The sequence below is a fragment of the Liolophura sinensis genome, chromosome 1, assembly GCF_032854445.1.
Source record: "Liolophura sinensis isolate JHLJ2023 chromosome 1, CUHK_Ljap_v2, whole genome shotgun sequence".
NCBI classification, from domain to species: Eukaryota; Metazoa; Mollusca; class Polyplacophora; order Chitonida; family Chitonidae; genus Liolophura; species Liolophura sinensis.
The window spans coordinates 50,621,779-50,634,596 of NC_088295.1; the positions used below are offsets into that span (position 1 = coordinate 50,621,779).

The window sequence follows — 12,818 nt, forward strand, 5'->3', positions numbered from 1 at the left end:
AATTAATGCATTGTCTTATTGCGCTATAGACAAAGATAACCACATACAGATTTGCACATTTTCTGACAAATGTCACATCTGGATACCCTCAACAACAATCGGCATCGTCTTAGTAACCAACATCGACTTACGACCGTGTGCGCCACGACGGGCGTATCTTATGGATTCGACACTCCTAACAAGTATCAACTATTCGAATAAAATACAGATCTGCTTAATGTTGAATTCTTTTCATCGGGTAGTTGTTGGTGCATCTTTTCCGACAAGTCTATTTTCACAATTGCGAGATACAACCTCGGTAACTTTAAATTTTCTCTTAATAACGGCAAACACATCTAACTTTTTTATATATAGAAGAAATGAAAGGCTGTATTTTCCCAACCTGTGTCCCTGAGTAGGCGAATCAGTGTATACGATGGACTCGAACACTTCGCCTCCGTTTTCAAGGACAGGCACTTTCCCTCGCACTCTTCTGCAGATATGGTGCAAGAATTTGATTGGGTTTTTGCGCCACTCAAGAATATTTCACTTATGGGACGGCGGCCAGCATTATCTTGAGTGGAAACCGGGCATAGCCCGGAGGAACTCACGATCATCAGCAAGTTACCATCAGACTTTCCCACGTATACCGCCGGAGAGGAAGCCAGCATGAACAACTGCATTGGTGAGAGGCTCCTGGGCCATTGCTGGGCGCTGGTACGCTAACTACCTCGGTCCCACAAAATGTAAAGTAACACGAACTGTAACCTAAATGCCAACAGACAAACAGACAAATTAACAACCAATTCTTCTGGTATTATTTATTTTTGAGCGAACTCAAAATATCATAACATAGGACATCAGATTAGCGTTTGCCACCTACACGGGGTTGCTTTGCTGGGGCAATTTTCGTGGCTTTCTGTTTCTGCTGAGGCTTTCCTGCAGGCTGAAAGGGGAGAATCAAAGCATAAGTAATTAACACCACATACAACATTTTCCAAATTTTGACATTCATTAAATTTGCTTTGTTTATATATAATTTTCAGATTTTACACTAAAGCATTGTTTCTTCTGCAGTTTAATAAAAGGAAACACTTAATATATAATACGAGTAGTGATCCACTAGAAATAAGACAGCCTAAAAAGTTATTTATTTATTTGATTGGTGTTTTACGCTGTACTCAAGAATATTTCACTCATATGACGGCGGCCAGCATTATGGTGGATGGAAACCGGGCAGAGCCCGGGGAAAACCCACGACCATCCGCAGGCTGCTGGCAGACCTTCCCACGTACGGCTGGAGAGGAAGCCAGCATGAGCTGGACTTGAAGTCACAACGACCGCATTAGTGAGAGGCTCCTGGGCCATTACGCTGTGCTAGAGCGCTAACCAACTGAGCCACGGAGGCCCCTGATAGCACAAGTATATACATAACCCATGTCCAACTACCTCACCAGATTTTCACCAGATTCTAAGAGTTCTAATGATCTTCAATAGAGACTGAAAGGTGTTTTGTGGTTGTTTGGAATTTATTTCCCTGATTGGTGTTTTACATCCTAACTGAAAAATACTTTGCGTACATGATGGCAGCCAGCATTATGATAGGACAGCTGAAGAAGTCCTACATAGATCATGTGTTAAGATGGATTTGGCATTAAAGGCCCATAGTGCAAATCTCAAACACGTTCACTGTTAAAGAAGAAGAAAATTTAAATATCAATCAAATACCATTGAAAAGAGTATGCATTTCCTTGCAGCTGCATGCCATAAAAAAATTCTAATACTTACCTCAAGTTGATTATAAATAAAGTCAGCAATAATGGGCTCAGCGATTTATGCCAGCTTTGCCGTTTTCAGGCTTTACCCATATGGTGAGGAAAAATCGCAAAATGATGCAGCAGGCACCACCAGAAAGAAAAAAATGTGCTCTTTTCAACCTATAGTGTCATGGTTTTAAGTTTTCTTCTCATTTAACTACCTGTCACACAGCAGAGGCTGTATAACTTAAAGGCTGTAGAAAGCTTACCTTCTTTTTTGTGGCGTCTTTAGCCTTCTGCTTCTCCTTAGCAGCTCTGTAACAGAGATAGCAAAGGATATCAACTTCAACCCCTGTGAGAGAACACTGTTGTGTTTCTTAACATTCAAAATGCTTCAAGCATACAGGCATCTAAAAGGAAAATGGAGAAACATTACAGTTAAACTGTAACTCAAATGCATTAAGGTTTTGATTGTCTTTTTGTGTCCTTTCCTTCTCTATTCAGTATTCATTGTTTTCACATGTCTGACTACTGTTTTACGTATTTATCTTAACTACTACTCTGAACTGACATGCAAAAATGCCTTTGTTTTTGTTTTAAATTTATGGACGAGTTGTTATGTGAGTGAGTGAGTGGATGTGTGAGTGAGTGGATGAATCAATGAGAATTATTTGTTTACTGAGTTTATCAACCCTTTATATTTGGCATGCGAGTTAAGTGATAACAGGGACAACAATATCCAAGGCAAAGACTGTAGAAAAACAGGAGATCAGCCACTGAAAGTTGCAAATCTTCAATGAAGTCTAGCTTTGTCAGCTTGTGTAGATAAGAATATACATTTTAGACACAAAATCTATGTATCGGTTTCAGTGAATTTGGTTCAGTGGTTTTGGAGATAAAATGCTCAATATCAAGCCAAATATGAATACTGATGATAAAAAAAAAGTAGGCGAAAGGACTCCGTATAAAATATGGTCAAACAATGTTCATCTATGCAAAGCTTCATTCTCTACTTACTGATTTATAGATTAAAACATGTTCTCGCCACAATATGGCTGAAAAACTGCCGATCTGGCGTAAAGGCATAATCATTCATTCATTCATTCTCTACTGGAGACAATCAAATTAAACAGATTTTGTGATGAGTTTTGTAAGGAGTCAGTTATCAAGATATTTTGTTGACTGACATACAGTATTACGACCACAACCATATGTCAAAGCTGACTGCGAGTTGAAAATAACTGTTCATGAAATGAACGTGTAGTAATAGCTATATCAGAAATCATCTGCACATGCATATATACATGTAGATGCTCAAATGGAAAAATAACATTTCCACGGCTTTCTACAAAATTTCCCTAATTCTCATCTTTACATTACTCGGGCTTACCCTGTATTGTAATTTTCGGTCTTAAATTGAGGACATATTACATCTTATTTTAAGGCCATTAAATGGATCTACTCAGATGATCTTGACATTACCTAGCCACATTTGCAAAGAGAAAAGAATATCTTTGTTGTTTACATTCACTGCAGTAAAAAAATGAGTCTTTTCACATGGGTAATTTGGCCACTTTGTCTTGTCGACACCCCCTTTCATGTCATGAAAATAGTGTTATACAATTCATGACTGGATCATTAGTTCATAAACTTCAGGTTTTATGACTGTGGCAAAACTGTAAATGAATCTTGAAAAATGAAGCGTAGCAGTTTACCTAATGGCCTGCTCTCGTTGAGCTTTACGCACTTCAGGCTTCTGGTTTCTTTTGGCCAGAATATCTGGCAGTGAAGAGCCTGCAATAGCTCGCTGGAACTTGGTTGTACGGCGAGTCCTTTTCTTAGAAACCTCCTCAGTCTGCCCCTTCTTGTGCTTCCTCCTGTACAGCACAGTCCAGTTTATTTTACGTGGGTTACGCTTCATCATCTGTGAACTCTGACACTTCTGATTGATAAATTGAAACACCTGTAACAAACACACGTTCAAAATACAGTGTTCTAGAATTGAACAAGTACATGAAATGGGATTGAAGATATCGTACAGCATCGACTAATCATCATTTAAATCAAACTTATATAAATGTACATGTAAACTACAGTTCTACCACACTAGCAAAGTTAGGCTCATTCATAGTTTAAAGGATTCATGAAAAGACTGTGTTCTAAAGACAAATGACGAAAGTTATGCTCAAGAAATTTTTTTTTTTTTTGAAATTTTCCTTTCTGTGGCATTTTTACACGTTTATTACTTCCCTGCATTATGCACATTTTCCGGCAATAGTCAGACTTTTTTTGAAATTACATCATCGTTCCATCTTGCTCGGAGCACAGTGAACACCCCGAAGTGTCCCTAGCCCAGTGAAGTGTGGCTGCTACAGTACATTTTTGGCTGTTCCAAAAACAGTGGGATAATTTCAGGCTTTGGCTTCTGCAGATTTCCAGTGACAATTCGACAAGAATGCACAAGGAAAATGAAGCAATCTAATTTTTCCCCATATGACCGCATCGGAATGCTCTGAGCTGTCACACGTCTCCATTAAATGGTCAAAAATTTTTGGTTCAAACTGATGTCATATACTGGATGACAGGTCTTCCACATTGTGTAAAATTTACATTGGGTCTCTGTTCACTTACGGTATATACACCGCACCAGATTTGTTACTGGCTGGCAGCTAGCCCTATACATGTATATACTGTGTAGACAAGCTGAAAATCATAGACACCACATAGGTTCGCTGAGCCAGCTTAACGCCCCCTCTGCTTTCCCCAATCGGTCTCATCCCCGCTCCCCCGCAAGAGTTCTTTTTAATAGGGATCATCGTTGATGTCACCACTACAAGGTACTTAATTTCCAATCTGACCGCTGAGGTCTTAAGGAAACTGTACTTGGAAGTCATTTTTACCCCCCGAAGCAAAGGCTGAAATTTATTTTTGGTGCTGTTATATTATTACACGTCCTAAACTGCATGCTCAGAAATATAGGCAAAGAAATTCATTTGTCCTTTTTAACAGGATTTATATAAAACTTAAGCAGTTAAGTATGCTTTTGCCTGTCACAGTATTTTTGTAATTCCTATGGCATAGTCATGATAGTGTTCACGAAGAGCACATGATGTTTGCAAAAATATCTCACGCTTTAATGCAAAATTTAAGAGATAATGTGAAAAAATATTTTGAAGTGACGTTTTTATGTTTTGAAGTGACGGTTGATGGAGTGGCTGTATGTTGGCAGGCAAGTGTACATCTGCATGGTAAGCACTCAACTGAAACTTTTTGGCATCAAAGTCAATACATTTGTACATAATGGATAAGGCAACGAGTGACGTTAATTAACGACAATGGGAGCTGGATCCTAAAATTTGTATGTTTCTGAAACAGGTATTTGAATCGAAATAAATATTTGTATCGAATAGACAAGTAAAAATGAACTTTCAACAGTGCCATCCACACCAAAACCATTATGAAGGCAAACTTCTGAGACATACTCAAAGACATTACAGCTGGTCGCCTACAATATTTCTACCACTTCTGACATTCACAAAACATAAAATTTTATAATTCAAACGCTGACATTTTACACTAAAATCTAGCAACACCAGTAGAAAAAATTTGAGCCATGCTATATAAGCAGGTTCTCCTGTGTGCGTTGGACATGTTCGATTAAACTGCAGGATTTCAAACTTATCTTACTTTTTAAGTTATAGCATAGCGTTGTTGTAATAGACCTAACTGATTATTTCAATACAAGGCCCTGTGATTTAAGACATGTCAAAATGAGGTTGCTGAAAAATGAACTACTTCAGCGGGGCCTTTACCACTAGACAGTGACAGCAACATACTGTCAGTATTTGCTTGTAAGAGTAACCTAACTGGTAAGAATTCACACACATTGGAAGATAAATATATTAAAATGTTTCTGTTTTTAAAGTACATCACATTTGTTCTCTGGTGCTGATGAAATCATAAACATTGCAGCGTTAGTGTTATTTTGTTTCACCTTTTCTAATTTAATGCGTTGAACTGATCAAACAAACTTAAGTTGAAGGTATATCAAGAATTTTTCAGGGCCTACTACTAAGTTATTATTACGGCATGAGCATGTATTTTCAGGCTGTCAAACAGATGAGATATCTCATGTGAATAATTTGTAGCTTCACGAAGGAATTCTCTTAAGTCACACGTTGCTGGTAATGACCACATACCCTGCCATCGGTTCGGACCAGTTTCTTCCCATGGCCAGGGTAGATTTTGTACCCACTGAACGAACACAGTTCGATCCTAAAAGAATAAAACAGAAGAGTCAAAACAAGCATACATCTCGCCCTTTATTCATGCTTTAAATTTTAACGGATGATGGAAAATGATAACAAATTCTACAGATTTTTTCGCGTGGTACAAGCGCATTATCTCTTACTTCATGTTGACAAGCGGAAAAAGGAAGTAACTCGTACTTTTATCACAGAATAGCCATTTCTCAGACTCGTACATTTGATGTATGTTTGAGCCAATGGAAAACATTCTTCTTGCCACGGCCGCGGGAAGTTTCTAAAATGGCAGCCTCCAGTGAAAAGTTGCAAGGAACGTAACCACTGCTAATTTTTACTGATTTATTCCAGTTGCCATTTTAAACAGATTTTTTAAAGTGTGTTACTTAGTCCACTATGGAAAAAGAAGGTAAAAGGAAGATTCTTGCCACTGTTAAGCTTCAATCACTTCAGCTTCCAAACTCTTGGAGGGTTTGACAGTTGCAGAATATCTAGCTCAGCTAGTCTGGGACACCACGCACGATAACGTGGCGCCAAGCGCCTGTTACTTTGACTAAAATTCACTAAAAATAACACCTCGAACCTTACCTTACATTTGGTATGTACTGATTCACTGAGTCGACCAAAGTGTGCCTGTCACAGCACAGGCCCTCGTATCGATCCAACAGGGCCCGGCCATACACTACTGTATGTGGACTTTACGTATGTAGGAAGACAAGGTCGAAACAAAGTTTCACCGATTAAAAAATAAGCCTTTTCTCCGCTAATTTTGCACTCATCTCTAATTCCTATAACCAAGAATCTCATCTGATATCTTTGAATATGGCGTTAGGCGTAGATCACAGCCGAGGAGTGATCCAGGTTAAAATAGTTGCATGTAAAAAGGGCTTAGCGCGTAGAAACTCCACACCACAAAATCCGTGCAGAATGAACCAGTACATGCATTTACAGGGCAAAACTCCAATAAATCGGGTTGTTGCTTGGTGCGCATACATTGTTGACCTTTCACCACATCTCTATGTTTTGATCAGCTGGCTGTCTTTTCTGATGAACAGAAGGCCAAGTTACAGCGGAGGCGCGAATTTTCGATTGTATGAAGGCTATGGAGCAGAATGATGGACTCGTTGTCTCTGTCTACCGTGCCATTCTAAATTTCATGGAAAGGTTTACCACTGCTGCGCATGCGCGCCCTGCTGACCGAGATTTTAAAAACATGGCAGCTTGCTAAATACAAGACTATTTTGGGAAATGATGATGTAGAGTCTAGTAATGATTGTGGCGAAATGTTCGTAAATATTTTAGCTTTCAGAATTGCCATGCTATATGTGTATTCAGCCTGAATCTAATGGGCATGCATTGGAATTGAACGAGGCGGTAACTCTATGTAAGCCTTAGCCATTATACCAGAATCGAGTCAACATAACTCTCAGGCTAAGGGTGGCCATTGGCTCCAGGATTTCAGTATATAATAGTCAACCTTAGACCAAGGTCTCGGGCTACAATTCCTGATGTCCTGCGAATTCCTACCGTAATGCCTAGATTCGGTCATATACTAAGCTTTTATACGGACAATTTCACTAAAAAAAAACCCTATCTTATTTTTGCTCTCCACCGATTCCCTAAGTCGAACGGACTGTAAACATGTCAAAGCCAGCATCAGTAAACCAACTTTCAACAGTAATCGACAAGTTTAAACTTTGGAGTGGGACAAATGAAACTAACGTGCGCCATGTTTGGAATTTCTTTCTCAACATCGGGCAGTGATGGGTCGCGAAAATTTTATACCACTCAACATTCTGTTTACAGGGCATGCAATTCTTAAAGAGAATGTTGGGTAGGACATAATTTTTGTGGCCCATCACCTTGTCCGAAGTTGAAAAAAAAATTCCAAACATGGCAGATGTTGATTTGAGTTGTCTGATTCGAAAGTTTAATTGGCTGGATTACTGTTGAAAGATGGCTTACCAATGCTGGCTTTGACATATTGTATTTTGGGGGTTTTAGGGAATCGGTGGATAGCTAAAAATACGGTAAGGTTTGAGACATTTTTTTAAAGTGAAATTGTCCACGTGAAAGTCTATATAACTGAAGCTGGGCATTATGGTAGGAACATCCAGCTTAGTGTTGGGCTAATGAATCTTATGCCGACATTAGTTTTTCCAAAATGTCCATAATGTGTACATAATCCATTAGAAGGTCGACTAGTGCTTTATCTTGACACGGCCATTGTTTTCACTTGCGTCATGTTTTGTGAGTATCTGTACAAGTTTTATTAGGTACACATATAAATACATTGTTAGTTGCTTTCAGGGAAAATGTTTCTAATAAGTGGCACAGATGTGTACATTATAGTTCACTGTCTGAAATTGGTTGCATTTCAGCTGTTGGAAGCATCTTGGATTTTACTGGCAAAGGGGTCACAAAGATAGAATACTTGCCTCATGTGGACCCAACAACTATTATATATGACAAGAACGCTATATCAAAATTGGAGAATTTGGAACAGTACAAGCGAGTCCAAGAGGTACAGAAAACCGAATTGTACTTCCGAGTTATGTAACTTTAATTCAAGCTCACATATAGCAGTTCTGTGTTTGTCTTATGCTAGCTGTCAAAGATTTTGATTTTAAGTAATCTCATTTCTTTCCCCTTCTTTCTCCCCCCCCCCTTTTTTTGATATCTTTATCAATTGTTATGTAACAGAACAAAGCACAATGTTTTTGTTTTACTCAATTACGTATTTGCGTGAAGTTTATAACTGCGTCTTAGTTATATTTATAAGACACAGATGTTTTTTTTTTCTTTGTAATGATTTTAGCAATGTAAAACCTCCTTGGTGTTTAATATTTTCAGTTGTCAGTTGCTGACAGTCATATAGTGAGAATGAATGGGCTAGAGAAGCTAAGGACACTGCGAATGTTGAATTTGCCAAACAATAGCATTGTTTCAGTTGAAGGTAATTTGATGGTTATAAAATCCGATACTGAAATAATAATACATGTATGTATAAGAAATGGATACAATCATTATTTGTCAGGTCCCTTTTCAAAGCTATCAAATGTGAATCAGATCATCATCATCAGTAGTAAAAACACCAGTCAAATTAATGAGTAAATATATTAATAAAGCTAGAAAAGTTATGTAGTTATTAGACAGCTCTACACTGAAGGTTAAGGCTTTCGTGTTACATTATTGAGACAAATGATGTGAATTTGGTTTTCCTGTATTGTTGTTTTTCCTGTATTTTTTTCCTATGTGTTTATTTATTTCATTGGTGTTAAATGCTGCAAAGAGTTTTTTCACTTTGTGTTTGGAGCAAAAATATGTATATGCTTTAGTATTCAATGGGTAAAGTTTAAAAAATATAAATGTACATAGCACATGTACATCTACTAAATGTGAGTAGATGCCATTGGTTAGATGTAAAACTAAATGACTTAAAAGCAAATAGAAGTAACCAAAACTTCTAGTGCCAGAAACACTTTCCGTGTACACTTTTAAATTTATCTTGGTCTCTCCTCTCTCTTTCGTCAGGTCTTAGTAATCTGACAAATCTAATGTGGCTGAATTTATCTGGAAACAGTATCAAGGTAGGTTGATTTGGTTTTCTATAGGTACAATCCTTTACAATCACCTCAGTGTTATCTAATATCAGTATGGTGCATGGAGTTACTGTTACAGTAAACTGAAGAATTTTGTTTTACAAATGTAAAACCATTTTCATAAGGTGGCGATTATGCGAAATGGTGGTAATGATATTGTTAATACATATACAATGACTATAAACCAGAAGCTAATGTATTGAGCAATTAATCATTTTTTTTTTCTTTTCAGGTCATCGAAAACCTGTCGTCCAATATTCATCTTCAGCATTTGGATTTTTCTGACAACTGTATCTCTTCTTTAAGTGACCTGTCATTCCTGGGTCATTTGAGGGTACGTCTATGCTATATGTTGATGGGTCACGTTTCTTTTCTGACTGCCGTAATAAATGTCCTTACTGTTTTGTGACAGCCACAGTTGTGGATGTTAATATGTAATCATGTTCTCTGTTCATATTTTGAAAGTCTGCTAATGAAATCCCCATTGCCTATGATTTCTCTATGGCCGTTGACGGGCCCTCTGGGGCTGCTTGTTTATCACTCTGCGCGTAATTACCTCGTCAACGTGACAATTTGGATTGGATTTTAATGAAGCTTAGCAGGGCTTGACAGAGACCTTGTGAAGATGTACAGGTACTATTTGGGTGATTATTCATTCTTTCCAGAGTTTTTTGCTCTTCAAACCTACAAAAGTGACTTGTAGATAGCGAGTCATTGTCAACACATCTCCTACCGTTATGATTCATGAAACTTTGTGGGCATGATAGAGACCATGTGAGGATTTACATGTGGTATTTGGGTTGCACCACATGGAGTTGTTGACATGCCTTATCAGGCTTTCATATATAACATATCTCATTATCTGTATGCTGAGGAGTTGGAGAGTGCAATGCCACACCTTCCACCAGTTTGAATACATATCTGACCCTATTTTTACATGTCAGTTTAATCAGCTGACTGATTTAATATTTACTATCAAGATACAACCTTAACAAGGGAAGCAGTTACTTTTGTCTCTTAAAAATGACATGTCAAAGGTTTTTCATGGCAGTCATCAAATCTCGGATGCAGTGTGCAGAACTGAGTTACATGTAGATCTGTTTTTTGCTCTTTTGACGTTTTTAATGTTTTGTTAGTTGTGACGAGAAGGTATTACACTGTACACAAGCTCACACCAAAAACAAAAAAATTACATCAAGACCTGCTTAAATTTTCAAATTCCCAGGATGTTGTCTGCTATTTTTTCTGCTATCTCTGCTATATATTTCTCCTTCTGTCTAATTACAGACCCTGTTGCTGCATGGCAATATGATCAGTTCTGTACGGACAGTTCCAGACTTCCTGCCCAACTCCATTGTGGCCTTGTCATTAGCAGAAAATGAACTGGACAACTTGGCAGAGGTTTGTAAACAAAAAACATATATTCTTTGCTACACAGAAGTGCCTTCATCAAAATTCATTCTTGTGTCTAAAATTGCATTTATGATTAACAGAAATTGAACTGGAGAATTCAGCAGAAGTTTTTGCAGAGAAAGGACCAAAAACATTCTCTTTCTGAAATATGAACAGGAAATCTGTACTACATGTACTCCATCATAACAAGGTTTTTGGGGGTACAAATCTACCTACTTTTTTTTAACTGTGTTGTATGAAGTTAGCTAGCCACCCAGTCTGTGGCCTATGAGATGGGTAACGACAAAGTGCAATGTTGAATAATGATAGCTCTACACCTTCCTTGTCAAACGTTAAAAGTCATGCTGTAGCTTAAGATTCAGTTTTGACGCATGAAACTACAGAAGGAACATAGTGGATGTAGTGAAGTTACATTCTGATTGATTTGTCTACCTTATAGAGCCACTAACAAAGTCTTGTGGATTTTTCTGATTTCCTTAATTAAGTTGTCCAAAGTAACATGGAAAGGCCAATATGTGCTTCTGAAAGTGCCTTTTAACACACAAAACTGAGAGAAATCCAGTCTGTTGAGACACAAAAAGTTACTTCCTACAATACCTACAGCCATTAGCAGTCACGAAAATGCTTTTTATCCTGTGCTTTTGCTCACTATGGCATTCACTGGTCTATAAATACTCAAAATACCCGCCCCATTCAAATTAGCCCAATTCACATGTAAGTGAAGAAAGAACATAAATGGAACTGAAGTTGAAGCATATACATTCTGTGTTCATTTATTTTGATGTGTTGATAGATGTAAGTGTTGATTGTACAAGTCTTCACCAGTTGTTTTAGCTCTTTTTCTGGGTACATAAGAGCAAGCACACCTCTGTCTTAAAGGTAGATTCTCAACTTATACCACTCAATGCTGTAGCTTCAAAATGCTGCAAAACCAGCCATTATCAAAGGTTCCAGTTTAAACAAAAAGCACCATTTATATGGTAGAGTGATGAGAAGGGAGGTAAGTCAGTAGGGACCTATTGTAAGCCATATTAGCAGTATATTATGGCTTTATAAGATGATAACATGATAGCCCAGCCTTAGAGTGTAAATAAGATAAAGAAAATTTGAAGGTTTTTTTCACTAAAACTAATGAAAGTTTGTAAAGAAGTGGTGTAAAAACAGCTTGGTGAACAATTTGGTGTACACATTTATGATTTACATATGTTGAGGCGTGCAATATTGAAGTTGAGGTGTACACAGAAATGTGGTGATTAAAATACAATTAGCAGAAAATGAACTGTAGCATGTTACTAGTTGATTTCTGTTGTCTTTGGAATGTTGCAGATTTCCTGTTTGTCAAGTCTTATCCATTTGGAGCAGCTTTCAATCATGAACAATCCCATGACAGCTCAACCATATCCTCTGTGATTTTAGACATGCACTCATATTTGCTCTCCACATTTATAATTTGGCCGCATTCCATGCTTCTCACTCATGGCACACATAACTAATGTATATGTACACATATATGGTCAGTGGTCAATGGTCAATGGTTGTACCATGTATTAATAATCAATATCAGTGGTTACAGTACCTCTGTAGGCCTACTCTTACTCTTACACGTCTGTCAACATCTTTATGCATGTACACAGTGTGTATTGGATAGGAATATTTTGGCCTTACTCATAGCATAATTGTAAAGTTGGTACCAATATGTTTTAGATAAGTAGACATGCAAGATCAGATTTTGCAGCTAAAACACTCATCAGTATGTATTGATCATGTATTGACAGGTAGAAAAAGGCTGGTTACCAGCAGTGAAT

The 12,818-nt window shown here is 37.7% G+C and overlaps 2 protein-coding genes across 2 annotated transcripts in view; one reads left to right on the top strand and one right to left on the bottom strand.

Annotated features, from left to right (window-relative positions):
- Window positions 1–785: 785 nt before the first annotated feature.
- Window positions 786–6,080, bottom strand: LOC135476566 (large ribosomal subunit protein eL24-like). The gene is made up of 4 exons (XM_064756634.1): window positions 5,936–6,080; window positions 3,452–3,699; window positions 2,006–2,051; window positions 786–925 (listed from the first exon to the last, which is right to left on the bottom strand). Exons 1-4 carry the CDS (start codon window positions 6,044–6,046, stop codon window positions 845–847), a joined length of 486 nt encoding a protein of 161 aa, XP_064612704.1. The 5' UTR covers window positions 6,047–6,080; the 3' UTR covers window positions 786–844.
- A 53-nt stretch (window positions 6,081–6,133) lies between these two features.
- Window positions 6,134–12,818, top strand: part of LOC135461889 (uncharacterized) — a 36,210-nt gene continuing 29,525 nt past the window's right edge. Inside the window, exons 1-7 of the mRNA XM_064739167.1 lie at window positions 6,134–6,407; window positions 8,380–8,522; window positions 8,852–8,954; window positions 9,533–9,588; window positions 9,833–9,934; window positions 10,888–11,001; window positions 12,340–12,409. Coding sequence (XP_064595237.1) covers window positions 6,395–6,407; window positions 8,380–8,522; window positions 8,852–8,954; window positions 9,533–9,588; window positions 9,833–9,934; window positions 10,888–11,001; window positions 12,340–12,409 — 601 coding nt within the window. The 5' untranslated portion in view covers window positions 6,134–6,394. The remainder of the gene's footprint in view (window positions 6,408–8,379; window positions 8,523–8,851; window positions 8,955–9,532; window positions 9,589–9,832; window positions 9,935–10,887; window positions 11,002–12,339; window positions 12,410–12,818) is intronic.